The sequence below is a fragment of the Ooceraea biroi genome, chromosome 8, assembly GCF_003672135.1.
Source record: "Ooceraea biroi isolate clonal line C1 chromosome 8, Obir_v5.4, whole genome shotgun sequence".
NCBI classification, from domain to species: domain Eukaryota; kingdom Metazoa; phylum Arthropoda; class Insecta; order Hymenoptera; family Formicidae; genus Ooceraea; species Ooceraea biroi.
This window is the reverse complement of record NC_039513.1, coordinates 6,138,148-6,159,075: the sequence shown is the minus strand read 5'-3', so window position 1 is coordinate 6,159,075 and position 20,928 is coordinate 6,138,148. Positions and strand designations below refer to the sequence as shown.

Sequence of the window (20,928 nt, the reverse complement as noted above, 5' to 3'; positions counted from 1 at the left end):
GTGTACTGTACAACATATTCGTTATTAGAAACACTAAAATTACACTTACGGTTTATTTTTCAATTCGCGTGGACTGTGGAAGTAAAAAGATAAAGAAGAGAATATCCAAACAAGAGCGAGTACAGTAACAATACAGCAGAGTAATAGAACGAAGCATAATAGAACAGAGTAAATAGAGCATGAGGAAAATGAGTCGCATACAGCTTCTTTTGCGTGAAACATCCACTTTACGCGTTATTGCGAAAGAGCGGGCGAGCGGGCGCAGTGAAAAACGTTCGGTTGAAAAATGACGAAGGGGGATGCAATCGCGGTCTCCGCCGAGGAGAAATCTATCATTCTCCACCGAACACGCGGAACTTACTTTAGTTTTTAATGGAACACGTGCTACTATCTGGCCGCATGAATTATGCGATCTCCTTGAACGCGAGTAGAAGAAATAAAGCGCTCGATCACGCTTGCCCGTAAAAACGGCGAGGAAGAAGAGAAATAGCGAGAAAGAGGTACAAAAGAGATACAATATATTGAAGGATGTTGCGCTTCGAGATTTCGAAATCGGAACGATACAAACGGCAGAGCATCGAGGAACATCGGGGAGAGAGAGAAGATAACCGCGAGCTACGGGAGAATTAAGCGGACGTTGTTTCGCCGTTTAGGACTGTCGAGGGAATTTAATGGATCCCACCGGACGCAACATGTGCCTGAGAATCGTATGTATTATGCAGCCGTGCTCGAACTGATCGACGGCAACGGACAACATGCTGCATCCAGGGCCGCCGTACTCGTAGAGATTTGATTCGGCGTCTATCTCGCGAGGTGATACGACGTTTCGACGTTGTTTCTTCGTCCGATAGCGTCCAGTCATCGTAATGGACGTTATCGGCGCGTTTGCGGCAACCGTCAACCGTCACACCGGTATCTTGCGATATTTCGGCGCGCCGTCGAGCGATTAACGGAAATAAAGTATCTGCTCTCTCGACACCGCTCTTACACCACGATTAAGCGGACGACAAATATTTGAGGGTGACGGGCAATTATGTGAAAAGGTATTGTAGCGCGTTAACAAGCGTCGCGGAGCTCCAAAGATTTAAGGTATGTACCTTTCCTGGTACCTTCGTTTCCCAGCAGACGTTTCCCGCGAGTCGATGGAGCGAACGGGCGCTATGTACCCCTCTACGCCAGCGGTTCTCAAATTTTTTCGCAATTTCCGCTGGAATCTTTCTGTCGGGGAGTTTTGCGTGGGTTCTTTGCCAATTTCATTACTGCCAAATTACATGAACATGCGATCGATACTGTAACCTTATTGTTCTCCATTGAAACCCGAATCTTTATCGAGAAAGGGACTCCTATACATTCCTGTGTCGTTTCTACGTTGTAATGAACAACTCGCGAATTTTTCAGGGGTTTAAATAAACACAAGCCAAGTAAATTTCGATAAATGTGAGATTTGAAAGGGTAAATACAAGTATGCAAAGTGTCGACGCTTCGTCGGTCTCAGCACCGCTGCTCTGAATGCGCGTCGTTACCGTAATCCGCGAACATAAGTACATACGTGCATACGCGCGAGTGAAAGATAAGAAATTCAATGTAAATAACGCGCGCTACGGTGAAGATGACTCAAAAGGGATGCGCGACGTGACGTGAGCGAAAATTCTTCTCTCAAGTCGAGTTAACATAACACGCGCAGCTGCGTGGAAATAGCTTAGAAGTACGTAAAGAAAAGGGCAGAATGGCATGAGAGCAAGAAAGAGACGGTTAGCTTAGCACGATGCGATGGATAAACCCCTCGGAGCTGGCTTCTGCAGTTTTTCCCCTTGGCGCCCTATTTCACGCTAGTCAATATTAATTTGCAGATGCAGAACGCGGCGCGGATCTAACCGTCGTGCCGGTCGTCTATCGTTTGCTTAAATACCGTAAGGGAATCGGGACAATGTAATCGTCTTTTCGCATTACTTTCGCTGCAACTTTTATCGACTTTCCCCGATAAAAATCGAATTATCGCCGACGGGACGCGTGTGCTGTGTTTCACAGCACAGATTGAGAATCTTCGCGCGACTGCAAAGACTTCTAATTCTACAGTTTGAACCTAAACGTGCGTGATAAATCTGTCGATGCTCCCCTTGACAGATTTATCTACGCCGTTCTCGCGACCGCAACACGCAGCGTAAACAAGATCGATTGAGCGTGGTCTGTAAAGTTTTCCGGATGATTTAATATCCTGGTTAGTCTGTGCCGGGAAAGTAATTTCAGCGGGCAATGACATTAAACAAACGTAGAGAAGTAGGAAGTAGAGAAGCGCCGGAGTACGCGAGGCAGTAATTAACGCGAATTGCGGAATTTTTGGATTAAAGTCGAAACGCACGCTCGCGAACACGTCGTACGTTTGCCCGGGGGATCCACGCCTCGCGAATTAGCCCCCATTACGAAATTCAAGGGAACCGCGATGATTATTAGGCAGCCATTCCCGTGCGAATGTCTCGCGAGATCTCGTCGCAACGGTGGAGTTACGCACGCCGTTCGGGGAAGATGGAATTAACGAGGCTGATCGGCGATGCTTCCTCGAACGACTGATTTAATGCAGTTTCCAGTTTCCTTTGCTCCTCGCGTAACCATTTCGGAACTTTCACCGAGCATGCCGAATCTAATAGTACCTCCTCCTATACCCGCCGCCATTAAAACAATTACCATGGATTTCCGCGCTATTTGTTCGAGTCTTCTACCACGAGAATGACGTTCTCGCGACATTACACTTGTATTATCCTCCTAATTTTTAATATTCCAATTCGCGTTCGAAAAATGCGATAGTATCGCTGCAATCGACCACCAGAATGAGTTCAATCAATTATACGGATTACTCTCATGTAAAAGAAATAAGTATATGAACATTAATGCATTGAGCATTGTTTCTTGCTGAATTTATCGTGAGAATTTCCATTCCTTGATGATATCTACATGAAAGCTGGAAAAAGCATTATTTTATTTGTAACGAGTGAATAAATACTGTGTCTATAAACCGATATTATAAAAGAGCCGTTAATTCTATTGTCGAAACTATGTCATTACCTTTTTCTAGAAGACGAGAGAGAGCTAACCCGTTTGTTTCCGGTGTTGATGTCGTCAGAATTGGATCAACCGGGAAAGAGTGCAACAGAGAGAAAGAAAATAATATCATCGACGTGTTTACGCGTTGTCCGTTACGCTCGGCAATTTTTCAAAGAACCGAGAAACGTTTTTCAGACGAACGACCTGGTCTGATGCCAAGAGGAAGTCGAAACTCTGCGTTCTTTCTCCGCCGCCAACTGCGTTCCGGTTCACCTCGACTCCGTACTCGTGTCACGCGCCCGACGTCGCTTAACTCGCGCGGGTGTCGCATTGACGAGCTGAGAAATTAATTGATACTGGCAGCCACACCTCCGATTAAATACGCCGACGTTACGCTCGCGTTTCGGTCCGCGTAACGTCGTTTGCCCGAGAATCGCACACGTGTCGGAATGTCGCCGCTCGTACACCATATATACACGGGGATCCTCCACGGTATTACACGCAACGCGTGTATGACGTGTCGATAACCGGCAGAGATCATAGTCACACCAGGCTGTGTGTTAACCGGCCACCGATCTCGATGGAATGCCCGGTTCTATATCGGCGCGGATACCACTTTGCGAATTTTCGGATGGAGCGCGCGCGAGCATCGAACGCCAGAAGAATCGCCCTCCGGGGACGATTCGCCGTCGTAAAACGATTTAACGTTCGAATAAACGCGTTAATAATCGCGCGGCGGTTTTGCGGCTGGCCCTCCATTCTGTGTGCATACTCTCGATTATTGGCGTTCGAATTACACAAGGAACGAGCGATCTTCATTTAAATTTATAAAGCGATATTCATATAAATTTAATAAAGTCTCACGGAAAAGTTCTTCTCGTACAAGTTTCAAATCAAAATTGTTATCTCGTTTTTCGTGTGCTGTTTTTTGGTGCACTCGATTTGTACAATACGTCGTCGTTCATAAATTATCATTCGCGAATCAAACGATTCCCGTCATCCTGCAAGGAGTGCGCAGAGCACTGCGATGTCGGCGAGCATTCTGACGGATTAATCGACTGCGCTCTTTCATCCGCGTGAGAATTCTTTCGGCCATGATTGCACGGTGTCCTCGGCGCATTAATTGATCCCACCTTGCGTTCGCAATTAATTTGGTCTGTGTCAGGTGGGCGAGCGTCGATGTCCACGCGCGTGCGTCACAGCGCGGCGCAACGTTGTTGTCGGCGTTCTTGTTGATTGCAGGCTGTCGTCGACGATATCCGCCCCCGAGGTTTTGGTGCGGCCGCACGTCGAATGACGGTCGTTGACCGGATGGGAAAGAGAGCTTACGGTTTTCTATATATTTGAACAGCCACGAACGCGCGCGCGAATTCCGTCTGGGTGCTCGATTGGTCTGTCGTAGTCGTTAGGGATGGGATCAAGTTGATACATATATCCGCGGTTCTCTCGATTCAATCCCGCGTACTCGGTATCGTCTCATTTAACTCGAAGCAATTTCAAGAATTACTTTTCATGTTTCTTAAAAGCAAATCTAATTAAATGCGATAGAGTAAGATTAACGTGAGCTAGTTTAAACAAACAGAAGAGTCACGAAAATAAATTAATAAATCAAATAATAAACTTATTTTGCAATTTTGCTACTTTTCTTTTTCCGGAGGCGCTTATTCATCTGATTTAAGGCAATTGATCTAGATAAGGAATTGCATGGGCATAATTTGCTGAAATATTAGAATACGCTATGAAATTGGATATATACATCTTTCAGTGTGTGTATATATGTGTGTTTGATTTGCAATTTATAAAATGGCAGAGTAATCAAAGGATTTCGTTATCTGAAGTATATCGTGATCTGTGCACGCAAAGGGTTGGATCCCCATCCCTCGTCGTATACCGGCAATCACCGTTCCCGGGTATAATGGAGATTAAAGTCGCCGGCGAAGCACCTCTTTCACTTTCTGATCACGCACAAAGACCTGGCGAGACTTAACCTTTCGACAACAGGGATTGTTTCGCGCGGGATAACGGTCGGCGAAACTTTTCGCGCAATGTCGCGAAGAATCCTCGGTAAGCCCATTTCGCGATGAAACTGCATCGCGATATCGCGATGTTTCTTCCGCAGCATCTCGCGCGCATTTGAAACGGAGAGACATAACGTGCGGTGGTTCCCATCGCCTGATCGATCTAGTCGCCAAGCTTTGAAAAGCGATCGCGATGAAACGCGAGACGGGTCTCCACGGAGACGTGCCATTAGCGAGCACAAGAAACGAGCACAAATCCCTCTCCGAAAAAGCACAACATTAATACCGCAGTATATACGCGAGCGAGCGAGCAAGCAGACGAGAGGTTGAGCAGAGCGCCGAGAAATCGACGGAAAAGGATATTATTTAATATAACGTATGCGCGCGTAATGGAGGTCCACGCTTATCACGGGCTGAGAAGCTCTTTGAGGGCTTTTTGAAGCTCTCGTATGGCGCGTCGCGTACGTCTCCTCTTTCCTTCCACCGTCAACCACCGCTCACCGCTCTCGGTCTGTCCCTTCTCTCCCGTGTCGGTTTATAAAATGTGGGTAACATCGAGGGGCACGAAACGCGAGTCGCGGTCGACCGATATAAAGTCGGACAAACTCGACGCTCTTCCTTCTCTCCCGTCTCAGCACTCCCGTTGTCAGCACTGTCCATTTATACGACGCTCGTAAAGCACACAGTGAGAATTGAACGATAAGAAGGCAATTTTGGATCAAGTACCTTCTCAGGTTAATGCGCGCGCTGCAAAGGGTCCTAAAATTCCGGAAAGCGAACCGACAACGGAAGCCTCTCGCTCGTTCGGTGACGATTTCCGTGTCGAATCTTCGTGGTTCGATAAAACGATGGGCATCGACGACACTGCGTATATATCCACGGGATTGGACAGACGTAAATCCAAAGCCAGTTTTTCCCAGTTCGTCCTTCCTCCGGTTAAGCCCGCAATTTCCCGACCGCATATTCAGCGTTGTGATACTTTACCCGGCTGCGTCGACAGCTTCGCCTTCAACAACGATGAGGAACGGCAAGGACGAGGACGATGTCGACAGAATTAACGAAGAGACGTTTAATCGATTAATCGACGAACCTAATGGATTTATAACTCCACGCAGATACGGGATTCACAAATTACCTCGTATCAATTATCTCTCGTAACGTATCTCATTAATCAAATTAGACCTTTTATAATTTTCACGCGTAATTTTACGCGTTTCATTATGTTCGTGTCTTAAATTTGTACGCATGTTAATACACACATAAATAATGGTGTTATTATACGCGCTGAGGATTTTTAATATCGTTCTGAAAAATATGAAAATCGTGCTTTCCTGATATTGCGCTGAACAGCATTAACTAATTTGGCGAATAATAATTAACCATAAATATAAATTTAGCTGTAAAACAAGTTTCGCATTGGGCAATAGTTCCAACGCCGTTGGTGTGGTTTTACAATGCGCGTATTCGCCATAGATGTATTCACATTTATTTACTCGTTCATTTTCCAATTTTGCATGGTCCGGCGCATATTACTTTCGCACAGGAAAGGAGACGGTGGAGTTACGATGTGCAATTAAAATCGTCCCTTCCTCGCCGTTCTCCTTTCTTCCGTTGCCGTTCCGTTGTCGTTCTTGGGGCGCGGGCAAAGCAATTTACATGAGTAAACAGCTGGTCGCAATTATGCTTCCTTCCTGTTCACCACAAACGTCGTTATTTATCACAACCCAGTATTGATATCAGTACAATTTCGATGAAACAAAGTCATCGATGAATATCAAGAGAAATTAATTCATAATTTTTCTAATGACATCAGACAAAAGATAATTTTACATATAAAAATATTTACGTATTTAAAACTGCCTCAATAAATGATATATCATTCTGACATAAAGATAAGCAAAATTCAAGGAATTTGTCGTTATACAGATCTCAAGTTAAAAACTTAGAATTAGTTCCGAGAAATCAATGATTCCGAGACACTCCATGTGCTATTATCCGACAGACAGTGGCCATCAATCTTCGATTCCACTCATCGTTCTCGATGCATATTTTTCCACGAAACATTTCGTAGCACATTTCCGATCCGCGGAATCGCAGCAATGATAGACCGCGGCGATTAAAACTACAAGGCGTGCCGGCTTGTTGTGTATCGACCAGTTATTACGCGCTGGGGCTCGAAGAAAACATTTCTCATCGGCACGATAACGGAGGTTGGTGTTGCACAACGGAAGCGCACGGAATTCCACTCGACACGGCAACTTCCGCGGGCAGAGAGAGGCACTCGAATTCTATCGTGAGTAAATTAAATGGTCCCCTTATTGCGCCTATTTATCGCAGGTGCGCTACTATAAATATTTGACCTGCGCTCATTGACCGGAGGTGAATGCGTGATCATTTATTTATTGCTACGTCGACCGTTATTTCCTGCTTTCCCGTGGCTGTCCGGCGTCCGCGCTCGGAATTCTAAAACCGCGCGAATGGCGTAATATTTTACCATAGATTAATCCGCGTCCGGCGTGGCCGATATGCGACGAATAAAAATCTACTTTAATCTGTCCACGCTCCTCTCTTGCCCCGCAGTCTGCTCTTTCTCTATATCTGTCCTTGCCACGCCAGATTCCAGATAAGAACCGCGCAAATTCAGCGATCCTCTGGAAACAAGGCGAATGACCGTATCTGTATTCAAGGGACCACACCGCAAATCCAATACAACGTACGACGCGATTTAATTGATAGGGATTCCCGGAATACGCGACGCCGGAATTTTTTCAAGCTCGCCTCGGTATCGTATTAACGGCCTTATCAGCGTTTTTCGCGACGCCGGCCGTACAACTCCGAGTAATGAAATCGTATCGCGGATTTTTTCGCATTACGGATGCGGCACGAGTTCGGATTTATTTCTACGCGCGACGGAAGAGAGAGAGAGAGAGAGTGTATGTGTGTCTCAAAACACTTTCCTACTTCGGCTCCTTCTTCTGTTTCGTTCACGTTGCGCGCTACGCGACATTATTACGAAAATTTCAAACAAATCACGTAGTTCGCGTCCCCGCACCGATACAAATCCCTCTCTTTCGCCGACTTTATCGTCGCGAATCAGTTTTCGCCGTTGCACCCCCCGGCCACGAGCGCCGCGCGCACAAAATTTATTCCACGCCTGGGTAAAATCATATTGCCGCGACAACGAAATTAAAGTCTTCCGGATGAACGCCCTCGCTAGCGTGGACGCTGCCGATTGGCGAGTCATTTAAATTCTTCTCGAAGGAGAAAAATTGCGCGTGTTTCTGCATCGATGGAGCTGCTGCGTGGTAAATGCTTGTCGCGCGAAATTTACAGACACAAAAAGGTAAGCGTCCGAACTTCGCCCCTGTAGTTGTATCTTGACTTCTACAAGACCTAATACTTGAACTTGACTTGAAAAATAGATTCGATAAATATATCTTCACTTTGATACGATAGGCTGTCGTTTTGCAATGTAAAAAAGATCCTTTAACCGCGTGCCGTTCAGTTAGAAACATTACGTCAATTTTTAATCCGCCATACAATAAAAAGTCTATATCACTAAGCCGGGAGCTAAAAATAAAGTACTTGAGACGGAGTATATCACCCGAGAGATACACGGAATAGTTTAATTATCGCCGTTGAACTCGCGAGGGCCACAGGCCGACCAATGACCCGAACAAGATAACGGCTTTTAATTAATTCCATAATCTCTCTCGATTACTCTCGCGTCTTGCGCGATTCGATTATCGACGATTATCGACGATTGCGCTCAACGGCGAGGACCTCGGCCGTCCCGATCGCTTTGAAGGGAATTTTAGTAACGCCATCACGGTACGCGCGGTCGCGCCCTACCAGTCCCGCGTGGTGGTAGTTTCAGCGTACAAAGTACTTTCGACATTGAGCTCGTTTCAACGGTGGAGTCGCCGACGCGAGATGAATGGGGCTGCAATATCGAGAATGCGTTCGACAATCAAATTCGCATTACGCGAAGCGTGACAGGTAGAGTGGCGAAATGGGGGATGACGGGCGGGAGGGGTGCTTTTCAGGCGAGAGAGAGAAAGAGAAAGAGAGGTGGGACCGTACCGTTAATAAAGAACCTTTCACGGGGAGAGGGATCTCGCGTGAATTATAACCGGCCGTCACAGCTAACCGACGTGTAAGTGACACGAAACCACAATCAGGCATCTGTTGCGGCTTGCTGCTGCTATTGAATATACATATCGGAATGTGACGATTGATACATATCGGGATATCGCTGGCCGGTGAATTGATTTTGGTATTGTGCGCCTGTTACCGACATAGAGATATTTCCTGAGTACTCGCGAGTGATGCCACGCTTACGATCGATTCTCTTCCCTTCCACCTAATTTGGTAGCTCGGCATAATCTCATTGAAGACGAAACGAATTTCCGATTCTTAATGCTGACCCTTCCCTTAAAGTTCTTTCAAGTCTATCACATTCTAGTCTCTGTAGGTGTCGAAGACAAGATTTGAATTTTCCGATTCGTGAGAGAAAAGAAGATTCTCCGAGTAAAAAAGCGTTCCCTTGAAAGGAATGGTTCTAAACCGTATCATTGATTATTATCGAGCGGTTGACTATATTCCCTCGCAGCCTATTTTTCTGGTAAACCATTCAACGTATTGCCGTGATGTATATACGGCAATATTGCTGCTGTCGCGCAATGCGGTAAATTTTATAGGCCACGTTCGAGACGGCATGGTAGAAAAGCAAAGACACTTACGATGCTCGTTCGCTCATTTCTAATTCTTTTTTCCGACTATGCACAATGCTCGGGATCGCGATAAACGAGGGCAAGAATGTTTGCCGAGATACGTCGCCGCCGAATATGACGACCACACTCGTCCGTTGTATTTTTCTAGCGAAGACACGGAAAGGACCATTATGGACGGTAAGAACTTTTCGAAAAGAAGAGCACGAGGACGAAGGAGGGGTAGAGATATGGACGTAGAAACAGTTTCTCTCCCGAGTGTAGAAGGGACGGAATCGGAGTACAAAGTACCTCGAGCGATCTCTCCGACGGCGCGACGTTCGACGCGAAAATATGAGGATATCTCGAGAAAACTATTTATTATACGTATATCAAAATTTACGAGCCGCTAATGTACCGATTCGTGTGGGTGAGACGCCTCTCGTGTTTATTCGCGCGAGCCTCGAAGGGAGCGCCCGGAAAGTTTCGCGAAGCGAGGCAAAGAGATAGGGATGGCAAACTGTGGAAGATGAAACGGCAGGGAGGAAGGACAGAGGGAGAGAAGCTGTGCGCGAAACGCGAGTAAATGTAATGACGATGTTTAAGGAGAAGTTTCGACGTTTAGCTCGATACAACAATACGTCCCATTGTTGCTCTCGGCTACGTACAACAGACGAAACTCCAGCGTAGCCGGAGTCGAAAGGAACTTTCTGCGAGCACGAGCGCGATTCCAGAAGCGAATAGAATCCGAGCAATTTGTGCGCCCGTATACACATATGCGATATATACTGGTTTGATAGACGCCGCGGGTGCTCTTTAACTAAAACCGAAAGCACCAAAACAAATCCTCGCACGCGAAACCCTTGGCATTAATCCGGTAAAGTACGAGCCATTAGCTTCAAACGGGCTTTAGAATTTTTGCTGGCGGTATACAGTTCCGTTCTCGCCAGTATTTCACCGCATGGCCGACCATATATTTTTCTTGTTATTGCCTCCCTCGAATTCTCCTGTGCACGCGCGGTTCGCGTAAAAGCGACGTATCGCTCCTGAAGAGCGACGAGTTGATATCGATTCATGGGGGACCTCTGACATGATTCCAATTAAACTCTGAAAGATCAAATTATTCACGATAGTTCATTGACATCTACGCTCACTCAACCCTTTGAAGAGCGTGGTTTTCATTGAACGGACTTTTCACGAAAAGTTTCTTGTCGAGAATTCTTTGGATCGTTCATCCCAGATTGAAAGAGTTGAATCCAAAATTCAATCGGGACGATTTGCTGTGACGGATCAGCATTTAAAAACCAATTGGGATATAATTACAGAAATAGGAATTCTATGAAACATAATTTGCATGCCAGGCATCGAGTTTAAAGTTTGATGAAATCAATGAATTTCCATCTGAAAGTTGCATTTTAGTCACGTCGAAACTGCCGTGATCTTTCGCGCCATTTAAAAGCGATAGATCAAGCAGCTATCAGACAGCGCGAAACTTGCGAAGTTTCGTCCGAAAATCGATGTGTCGTGGTCAGGAGCGGCCAAACTTGAGTTTTGTCTTTTCGCTTTTTCGATCTTCCCTAATAGTGTGTCTTGATCAATGTTAACTCTAGGTGAAACGTCGCGATAAAAGATTTAGCGGATTCTCATTGAAACTGGCACCGTCACTGTCTCCTTACTTGCACCTTTTAACAACTTTTCCCATTCCACGAGAGAGAAAGAGAAAAAGAGTTCGCTTATTCTTTCGTTCTGAGACGAGCGGAAACATCGAGCTGCGCTGTCAAACCTCGCTCGCCGACGTCCTTCGGTGACTCACTGAGCCAGTAAAAATTTTATATTCGCACTTAAATAGCGCCTCAATCTTGGACATATATATATATATATATATATATATGTCCAAGATTGAGGCACAAAAGAGGTATAAATCCGACCGTGCAACCTCCATGCGGTACACCTTGAGTAATTCTAATGCCGGCGGTACTGTGTAACCTTCAAGCCTTATAAGTCAAAAAATACGTAAGAGAAAAAAATTTAGTACAGCCTTTCGAAAAGCTCTCGAGCTAAGCTACAAGAATATATAATAAAAAATAGGGGTTTCCATTTAAGATTTTTATGTTGACCATGACCGGGCTTTCCAAGGTCATACCAAGGTCAAATAGATATCATCATCTAATAGATTTTTTTAAGCCCTATGCTTTTTGTTTGAAACATTTTTCCACTAAATCATTATTTTCCAAGATTTTTAACCGTTCCGGAACTTTTTGCCAGCACTGTATGTATGTATATGTATATATTGTACATAGCGAGAGTGCGTTTATTTTGTTCGCTTCAGTTAAGTTCTTTTTACCCGGCGCCCCGCTCGCCGCCCGGTGAACTCGCGCAGACAAAAGTTATCTGACGTCGAGGCTTTTCCGGAGGTACATTGGATTCGCGTTCTACTAAGTAGAGGATCTTCGATGGTATGCACGGACAATGGTGCATATACGAACTGACTAGTAGTCGTTCCGTAGCGCGGCCGACATCTCGGAGATGAGCGCGGGAAATGGCATGGGAAATGGACGCACTACGTTGTTGTTATGAATAAATTTCATATCGGGGAAATAACCGACAGATGTGCAGATCGAGGATGGAAATTATCGAAACTAGTATAACTTTGAGCGTGGCACGTTTTAGTGTGACAATTTATTCAACCTGCAGTGATTTTGTGATTTAAACTTGAAATTAAATAATCACTAAAAAGTCCAAGTCCATTAAGGACTGAGAAGCAAAATGTTATTATTTAGAATTGTTGAAGCTTTATTTTTCAAAAGATCTTTTAATCCAATTTAGTTGTAGTGAAATTCGCTCTAATTGAGATATTAAATCATGGATGTTCTCATTAAACGCGGGGCTGCTAATCCGCTCTCGTTGTTTGGATTCCTCCGTATCGCCGCTGCTGGACGTCTTCGTTTATTAATTGTTTACCGGCGTTCCGTTTTGCGTGTCTGTCGCAAAATTCTCTCGCGGAAAGTTGCACAGCAGCGGAAGCGAATTCACCGGCATCGTTCCATTCGGGGAAATAACCAGAACGCGCGCGAACCGCGTAATGAATTTCAATTACGCTCTAGCGCAATAATTTGCTTACGCGGAGCACCGTAATTTCGTCTATGCCCGAATGCGAGTTCTCCAAAGTCGCGACATTTGTACGCCGTTGCGCGTCGCGGTTTGTTCTACGTGACTCTACGCGTAAATGCGCATTTGCGCATGGATGCGCTCGTGCGCGATATAAACCGTGCAAACCGTTGTGTAAACGGCGCAACGTCAATTGTCGGACCGAGTTAACCTCGATTAGCCCCCGCGCGAATCTTCTCGAGCCGGAACAATAAAACTCCTTGCTCGACAAATCGTTCGCCGAAATGCTTCGATTATGGCGAGAATGGCGCGCAGCGACCGGGGGCGCGACTCGCCGATCACGCGAAACAACTTTTTTCGCAGGGCGTCGAACCGTGATGTCAATAAAGTAGAATGGATGAATCATGCATGAGACGGGGAAATAGATTCCTGGATGTTCCTTTTCCGCTTCGCGCGCACGGTATCGCACGCGCGCATTAATATTCGTATTGCACGAATCCTCAGAAGACTCAAAGCTGTACAGGGCCGTAAAGTCGTAAAGGGATTGAAACCGGTATAATTCTCGGCACGTTCAATTTTCGATACTGCATAAACCGGCATAAAAATATACCCCATGGCGAATGGAGAGCAGTAAAGATGCATAAATCATTACTAATCTTAATTATCGTCTCATCGCGACTTCGAACATATACATTGCACACAACAGGCAAATGGTTACAAATTTATTAAAGCGATTCGTAGGTCGCTCGTTAGGCTCCTCCACCCTCGCTTCCTGATCCGTCGAGCTGCTTGATAAATTGGTTCTTGATCACTCTGCTACTTAATGCCTTCGTAGAAATCATCTCTCGCCTCTTTCACGGGGCGTCGTGAATTATCGACATGCCTAGACGAGTCCGGGGTAATACCCCGGCGCTGCAAAAAAGTCTGAAGCGTAGATTACCGCGTACGGAGATTAAGCTTACCGACCAACCGGCCGACCGACAAAAACGCGAGTTTTCCATCAAACTCGCGAGAAGTGTGAAATAAGTTGCGGGTGGAGCAGCGGCGGGGTGTAAGACGGCGCGGTGGAGGAGGAGATATCGAAAATACATTGCGAAGTATAAAGCCGCGACCCCCGAGCTCGGGGTCGGGGGCTTATGAATACTTTATAAGCATCGCTCTTATTCGCCATCGCGTAGTTCTCTGACGCCAGCCTTTTCTTGATCCCGGGCCTGCGGGGTCCGCGCGGGGCAATTTCAGCTGCGAAACTGCAGCGAACGGTTACATCATGCATAATACCGCGCGACCTTGCGTTTTCGCGCGACAAGTAGCGGCGGCGGCAATAGCGGCACATGCAAATCGCGCGAGTGGCGCGTGTCTTCGACGAGACATCGTTGACGCGACGCGACGCAACGTGACGCGACGAGGAGAGGAGAAATCGTTCGATCTCTCCTAAGGCGACGAACGACGACGGGCGGTAGGACGAGGTTATTGAGGCTTAAGCCGCCAGGTACTCCATTAGCGGCGACGTGCCAAGGAGCGGTTTGTCAAAGTGCGATGCATTTGCATAATTGCCGCGCGCGCCGAATAATTATGCGCGTATCCATTAGGTAATAAAGTCGAAGCTAAGCTTCGCGGCGACGCGACAATTTTCATCCACGCGACAGACGCGGACTGCCAAGTGCCGTTTTAATCTCTCGTCCCTTCCTTCTGCATTAGCGTGCGTTACCGAGTAATTTATAGTAGCGGCTCGCTCAAACGCAACGTGTCTGCATAATTATTCGCGTACGTGCGTATCGGCTAACGCAACTCGGACGAAGCAAACCAACAAATTTGTAATGCTATTCGCGCGCGCAGCCCTAAAATGCTCGCTCGCATATTTTCGCTCGATGCTGAATATCCGTGAACACGAGGTTTCGAATCAAAGCGAAAACCAAGCGATAACTTGCTGCTACGTACTCAGCGGCACTTTGTCAAAACGCGTCTCGTTTGCATACTAATCATTCTCGCAACGCCGGCGCACCGCGAGAGCATTAAGCGGGCAGAAGTCGGCAGTAAATCTCCGACGACTATCCTCCAATTCCAGAGTACAATCAGATTTGACATTTTCATGCCTATATCTACCTCTATTAACCTTTGCACGAGTCGCAATTTAGGTCCGTTGTGCATCTTCAGATATGTTATCGGCGTTGAGCACGGTGCGTTACGACTTCTCAGCGAGATAAACTCGTTTTATGCGAATTACCATATTCATCGCCTCGGTCATTTTTCTTTTTTATTTTATCTGTTTTTTCTAAACGAACGTCAATTGACGTTTGAGTGCGCGTTTGTTCTCTGGCTTACAACGTAACAGATGCAATGCGCCTGATTTCTCTGGGTATTTCCGTGCCGCGCGGAAGCGAGCCTGTGAGCGAGCCCGCTTCGTCAGCGCCGACGTGTCGAGATGCAGTTTGTCAAAGTCCGATGTATTTGCATAATTCAACGAGCTGCCGGCATACACTTACGAGAGTGCACGTCGGATAACGCGGAGCTCAATTTATGATCATTTTTGCCGCGTCGGGAACGTCGATATCGGAGGAGGAAGGTAACTTTGACCTGCACCTCGTCTTAGCGGGGAGTTTGTTATAAAGAGACTTGCCGCCGCGGTGGAAGTCGAAAATCGACCTCTTCCTCTCGCCCTTTCTCTTCCTCTTTCTCTTCCGAAAGGAGCCAAGAGGGATCGCGTGGCGCAGCATACGATGCGTTTGCATAATTTAGCAACTGATGGACGCAGCTGGGGCGTAAACTTCGCGCAACAATCTCGAAATTAAATTTGCAGCGTCTTTTAGCACATTGCGGAGGGCGGCACGCCAACGTCTAGGGAGATTCGTTACAACTTTAAACGATGTTTAAGAAATACGCAGAACGCGCGCTCCGATAATGCACACAGAGTGCTCGATGGTAGGACTAATTGGCGCGTAAACATTTGCTGCACAAGTGCAGCCTCCTGTAAGAAGGAACGTCGCGAATAATGTACACGAAAAAATACCTATTTATATTCGAGGCGAATTCTCATTTTTAGCGATATAGTTATCGAGACACAACCGCCTTCTGTAATCTCTCAGTCCAGGCACGAGCTCCGTGTCGGCGACAGTTTGCGGATAATTCTCAGTTGCAACATTTTACGGACCTACAATCGATTAAGAATTGTCGACATTAATCATGATTGGCGATTAAATTGCCGGTCGCTGTCATTTCGCCACCATTAATCGTCAATTCGATTGAGTCTCGCATGACTTGACGAGCAACTGCGCACAAGTGGATTAGTACCTTGAGGTACGCTTCATAAGGCACAAAAGGGTACAACGGGGGATAAGGCCGAAGAATTTGCATGCCGGCACTGGGGCGTTTAGCTTCTCGGCATCCCGCGTATTAGATAAACAGTAGCCTATCCGCAACGTGCTAGCCTTGCGGCGGTTCTGACACGTGGCTAATTGCATTTTCCAGGTACGGATCCCCGAAACTTCGGAAAACCGGGACTGTCTTCTCAACAACGGGCGAAATGCGGCGAGAGAATAACCGGACCATCTGCCAGAGGGGTGACTTCGCGTGCAACTCCAGGTCGTGTTGTCCGACGTGAGTATAACGCAAGTCACTCTCCACGTGTCTCCGATCTCGATCGTGTGGAAACGTGACGGAAAGCATGATCGATCGCACCATCGAGATCTCGCGGAGACATTCGCCGAGACCGCGATACACGCGGATATCACGAGATGTCGAAGGCGCGTTAACGGTCGGGCGCGTTGTTGGGGAATTTCATTTGCATTTCGTGGATTAATACCGGGCGCACCTGCCGGCGCGGCGCGGTGCAGCGCGCGGTGCGCGCGCGGAGCCGATCGATTATTTCGGGCTCGTAAATTCCCGGCCTTAAGCAGAACGCGCGAGGGGGCAACGCAGTTAATTTTACGAATAGATTGCGCCGCGGTACACTCCGTAAATCCCGCACTTACTTCGCCGGCATCTGCGTCAGATTACACGCCGGAATATTAAAGCGTCCCGGCTGCTCTTGCGGCTCGTTAAGTCGACTTGACCGGTAAGTCCTGACGCGGAAGTCAAGTCGTGACGGGCGGTGAGGAGAGGTCAGCGGGGGACGAGGAGGCAGTGTGCAGCGCGTTAACGGGGACGAGAAACGACGGCCCGAATCCACGGTGGAGTTGTACGGCGATGGCCCTTTCGCGTTTCGTAAACATCGTAAACTGAGAATCATTGGAAGTGACAGGCAGACGGCCTGACTGTTCACGAAGAACTCTGACGTCGCGACGTTGATAGTCCTTAACTTTGCGCATGCTAATGCGACATCCAGCGCGGGGTGGCAGGAAGGGTCGACCGCCTTAACAACGCTGCAGCTACTTCCATCGCTCTCGCGGATGGAACAATGAGTATCCAGGGAAACAATGGCACGGGGAAACTCGTACAACGGGCGAAATCGTACCTTGTTAGGGAAATTTTAAGCGGGCGATGATATCATATCGCTCTCCCCGGCACTGTTCCCCGATCAGATCGGGATCGTCGAAGCAGCAACTTCTAGCGCGGCGATTAAACGCCATTATCTATGAAACAGTATTATTATATTCTGCACGAGAGATCGAGTTTTTTTCTCCAAGAAATGTTTTGAATCGCGCATCACTATTGGAATTTGTGATGCTCAAACACGTACTCAAACCTTGCTATTTTATCTTTAAATATCCAAGTCTCAGATTTAAAGAATTTTATGATGGTACATAGCAATTTGTTCAGTGTATAAATAGAGTTAATCGGGGGTAATCATGAACTCATTTATCATCCCGCAAACATTTGAAAAGCTTGGATAAATAAAGAAATTCATTTATAATTGCATTCACGATCCATTACCTCACATCTATATAGATCATTTCTGAATCGGGACGAGCGGAACTCAACGAACGAAATTTCGCGCGGCACAGCGGAACTACGGAATCGCGAAGCCGCAGTCCGGACGTTCAAGACCGATAACGTTATGCATATATCGCGTATCAGTCGCGGTCTGCTTACCGTAGAATGGGACATTATGGATGTATGCAGCGCTGTTACCATCGTGGACGTACTCGTCTCTGTGCACGTATTGTTTACGGTTGGCGACGACGGGGGTGGAAGCGGGATGGCAGTCAGCTAGATGCGGTGCACGCGTATACGGAAAAATAATGTTGACCATTTCCATTTCCATAAAGTTCATCGCCGGGCCGTGCTCGTCCGGACGGAGAAGACGATACCGCCTGCCATCACGGGACGCTATCTGAGTACGAACTTAAACTCGGAGAAATCGTGGCGTGGCGAGGGGAGACGGGTGAAAGAAGGACGAGGTGGAACAGTGATGGTGGAGGAGGGAAAGAGGGGGATCTGAAATAACAGTCGAGTGTACTCGACGATGTAGCGTACAGAGCGCGGAGAAACGCGCGCCACCGTTTTTCCCACGTACCTGCCAAAAGTTTATCTGGAGTTACGTCGTACCCTCGACGTCGCGACGCCGTCGAAGAAAACTCATTGAGAAAGAGCGGAATCAAATGCCGCCTTTCGCGGGGGCCACCGTAACTTTTTTCCCACTTTAATCCCGTCCCTTCCCTTTATTCTCTCAATCGCTTTAATTTTTCTCATTACGGACGCGATATCATTCAAACGAATCGGCTCGGGATAATCGCTCGCTCGTCCGATAGTTTTCATTGCGCAGCGGAAACTTCAATCGGGGCCGCAGACAGATTCTTTTAACGGTGAGAAATGTTGGAGAAAGAAGTAAAGAACAGATAAGAGAATTTCAAAAAATAATACATGTAATGCGAATGTATTGCGATAAAATGTTACAAGAAGGAATTATTTATATATCGTGCGCGAATGAAGCATGTCAAATTTACTTTGGCAATTCAAGCTTTTACTTTCTCATTAAATTTCTTATATTTTCATTTGACTTAATTTATGTGATGTGTAATTTAGCACGTTCAGCTTATATGTCAGATATCTCATTGTATAAATGTCTGTGTTGAAGGATTGAAAGAAAACCATTGCGAAGCTGGTTTTAGCGCACTCGATGACAACGGGCGTATTGTTACCGTTCCTCTCGCGGAACTGAATTCGAATCGCGAACAGCGCTTGCCGGATGTTACGAGCTGAAGCATAATTGGCTAAATAAGCGCGTAAGCCCGCGGCTTAACTTGCACTCAAGAACTCGTTTCGCATTTACGCGCTTCGCTCGTTGAGTTTGCCTGGGATGGGGTTGGGAATTTCGGAATTGCGGTGTACGGCCGATGTACACGGTGTCCCCCTAATGCTTCCCTTTATCTACGAATCAATTGGGAATGAATCTCCTTAACGATAATTTGATGGGACGCTGCCTTTCCCAGCAGTCTCTTGTTAATTAAATTTCGAGATATCCTAAAGGTGTTAAAATTTTACTCAAGTAGAGCTCGCTGAAAAGTCGATAAAGAACAAAATCACTTTTACGGCTAATTTCGTGCAATTTTCTGAATATTTAATCGCTTATAATTTCGGAGTTCTAAGCGAGCTGCCTTATTTTGAAAGGGGAGTTATGTATCGGCTATATGTCGCTATATATAACTGTTATATATCGGCTCTGGGATTTGCGTGCGAAGGGCGGGACGGAAAGGCCGGGACACCCTATCGATACCGCGCAGCTCGAGACTGCAGCCGTGGTGAGCGTCTCGTGCATTCGCGTGCATATATCTGAAATTGGCGAAATTGACGCGCCTGGCACTTGGGGGCAGTGTAAATATTATGCATATCGCGGTGCAAGCGAGGAGGGTGGGTGGCCATCGCAAGGGCAAGGGGAATGTGCACCGGATGGGTATCGACCGTCCTCCCCAGTTTCTCGACGACACGAGGGACCGAAGTTCTCCGTCGGCACTTAAGTGCGCTAATAACCGGAGTGCTCTTGCGTTCCATTTGGGAATCCCGCTATTTCGCCCGACAAATAGTATCCATTCTTCCTTTCCTCTCCCTTTTTTTTCACGTTGCAGGTTTTTTTTCTCTCTAGGGCTGCGCGGGAACGCGCGACAATGTCGCTCCAGTGTGTGGAACTGGATCGCACACTGGAGCAGCGCTTTTCACGACCGTTGTTTCAACTTTCAACCCGATGATTCACTTCCGCGGAACGTTTCAAGGAACATTCTTTAGATGCTTCGCGACATTTTTGTCGAGAGAAAACCGGATCTATTATGTAATGTGTTACATTACGCTAAAGCTAATACGGAACTGGTTGACCCGCAGAATTTTCTCTTTTTAAGTGCACAACGTGTTAATGCAATGTAATTAATATTTTTTGGGAATTTGAAAATAATTGCTATAAGGATGACAGATATCTCTAAATGCAAGAAGTGCAAGAAAAGAAAACAAGAGGACATGAAACAATGAAATTATTCATCATGCCAGAAATTAGCTCTACTCAATTTAACATATACTTTTTAATTAGTTTATCATGTTACTATATTAACTCGTTTCTCGTAAAACATATAAATTTGATGATAGATCGGTGTTTCCGCGAAAAGTACCGTTCCGAACAACTTTATTCTTGCAGCGCATGTTCCGTGAGCGCGAAATACACGCGAGCGGAATTAGTTAGTGAGTTTCGTATACGGCGGGATACGACTATGATATTAGCTGACCCGAGAACCCACCTGATCTCTCGTAGAAAACCCGATCTCACCGGCTCCAAGAGAAGCACGTACTCGAAATGCACAGGTAATGACGCGATTTCTACTCGGAAATATCTGGTTGCGTCCTCCGTTCCTGCGAATCAACGACAGATATTGCCATAAACGCCTTTATCCTTAATTACCGCGCAACATAACAGTAAAGACACGGATATAACGCGATGAACACAAGTGGAGTAAATGGTTTCGCAACTGAAAATTGGATGCACCCAACAGAAACGGGACTGCGAAGAAGTGTCTAGCTGTGGTTTGCCTATGCGCTTGTTACAGTATTAACATTAGAAGTTCATGTTGTATCCTAATAAGAGTCCGTCCAATTAGTCGTTTTCACTGAACTCTAGTCAGTTTCTCATTGATATA

At 46.5% G+C, this 20,928-nt stretch overlaps 2 protein-coding genes across 4 annotated transcripts in view; one reads left to right on the top strand and one right to left on the bottom strand.

Annotated features, from left to right (window-relative positions):
* LOC105287880 (growth factor receptor-bound protein 14) overlaps positions 1-20,928 on the top strand; it is a 244,544-nt gene that overhangs the window by 15,361 nt on the left and 208,255 nt on the right. For 2 of the 3 annotated variants that reach the window (XM_026971766.1, XM_026971765.1), the window contains exon 2: positions 16,340-16,468. In XM_026971766.1, coding sequence (XP_026827567.1) covers positions 16,340-16,468 — 129 coding nt within the window. Of the gene's footprint in view, positions 1-7,204; positions 7,351-16,339; positions 16,469-20,928 lie in introns of those variants that run through there. The other variant, XM_026971776.1, reaches the window with a different exon arrangement.
* The window catches only part of LOC105287882 (SET and MYND domain-containing protein 4), a 101,785-nt gene that overhangs the window by 58,419 nt on the left and 22,438 nt on the right, over positions 1-20,928 (bottom strand). The window lies entirely within an intron of this gene.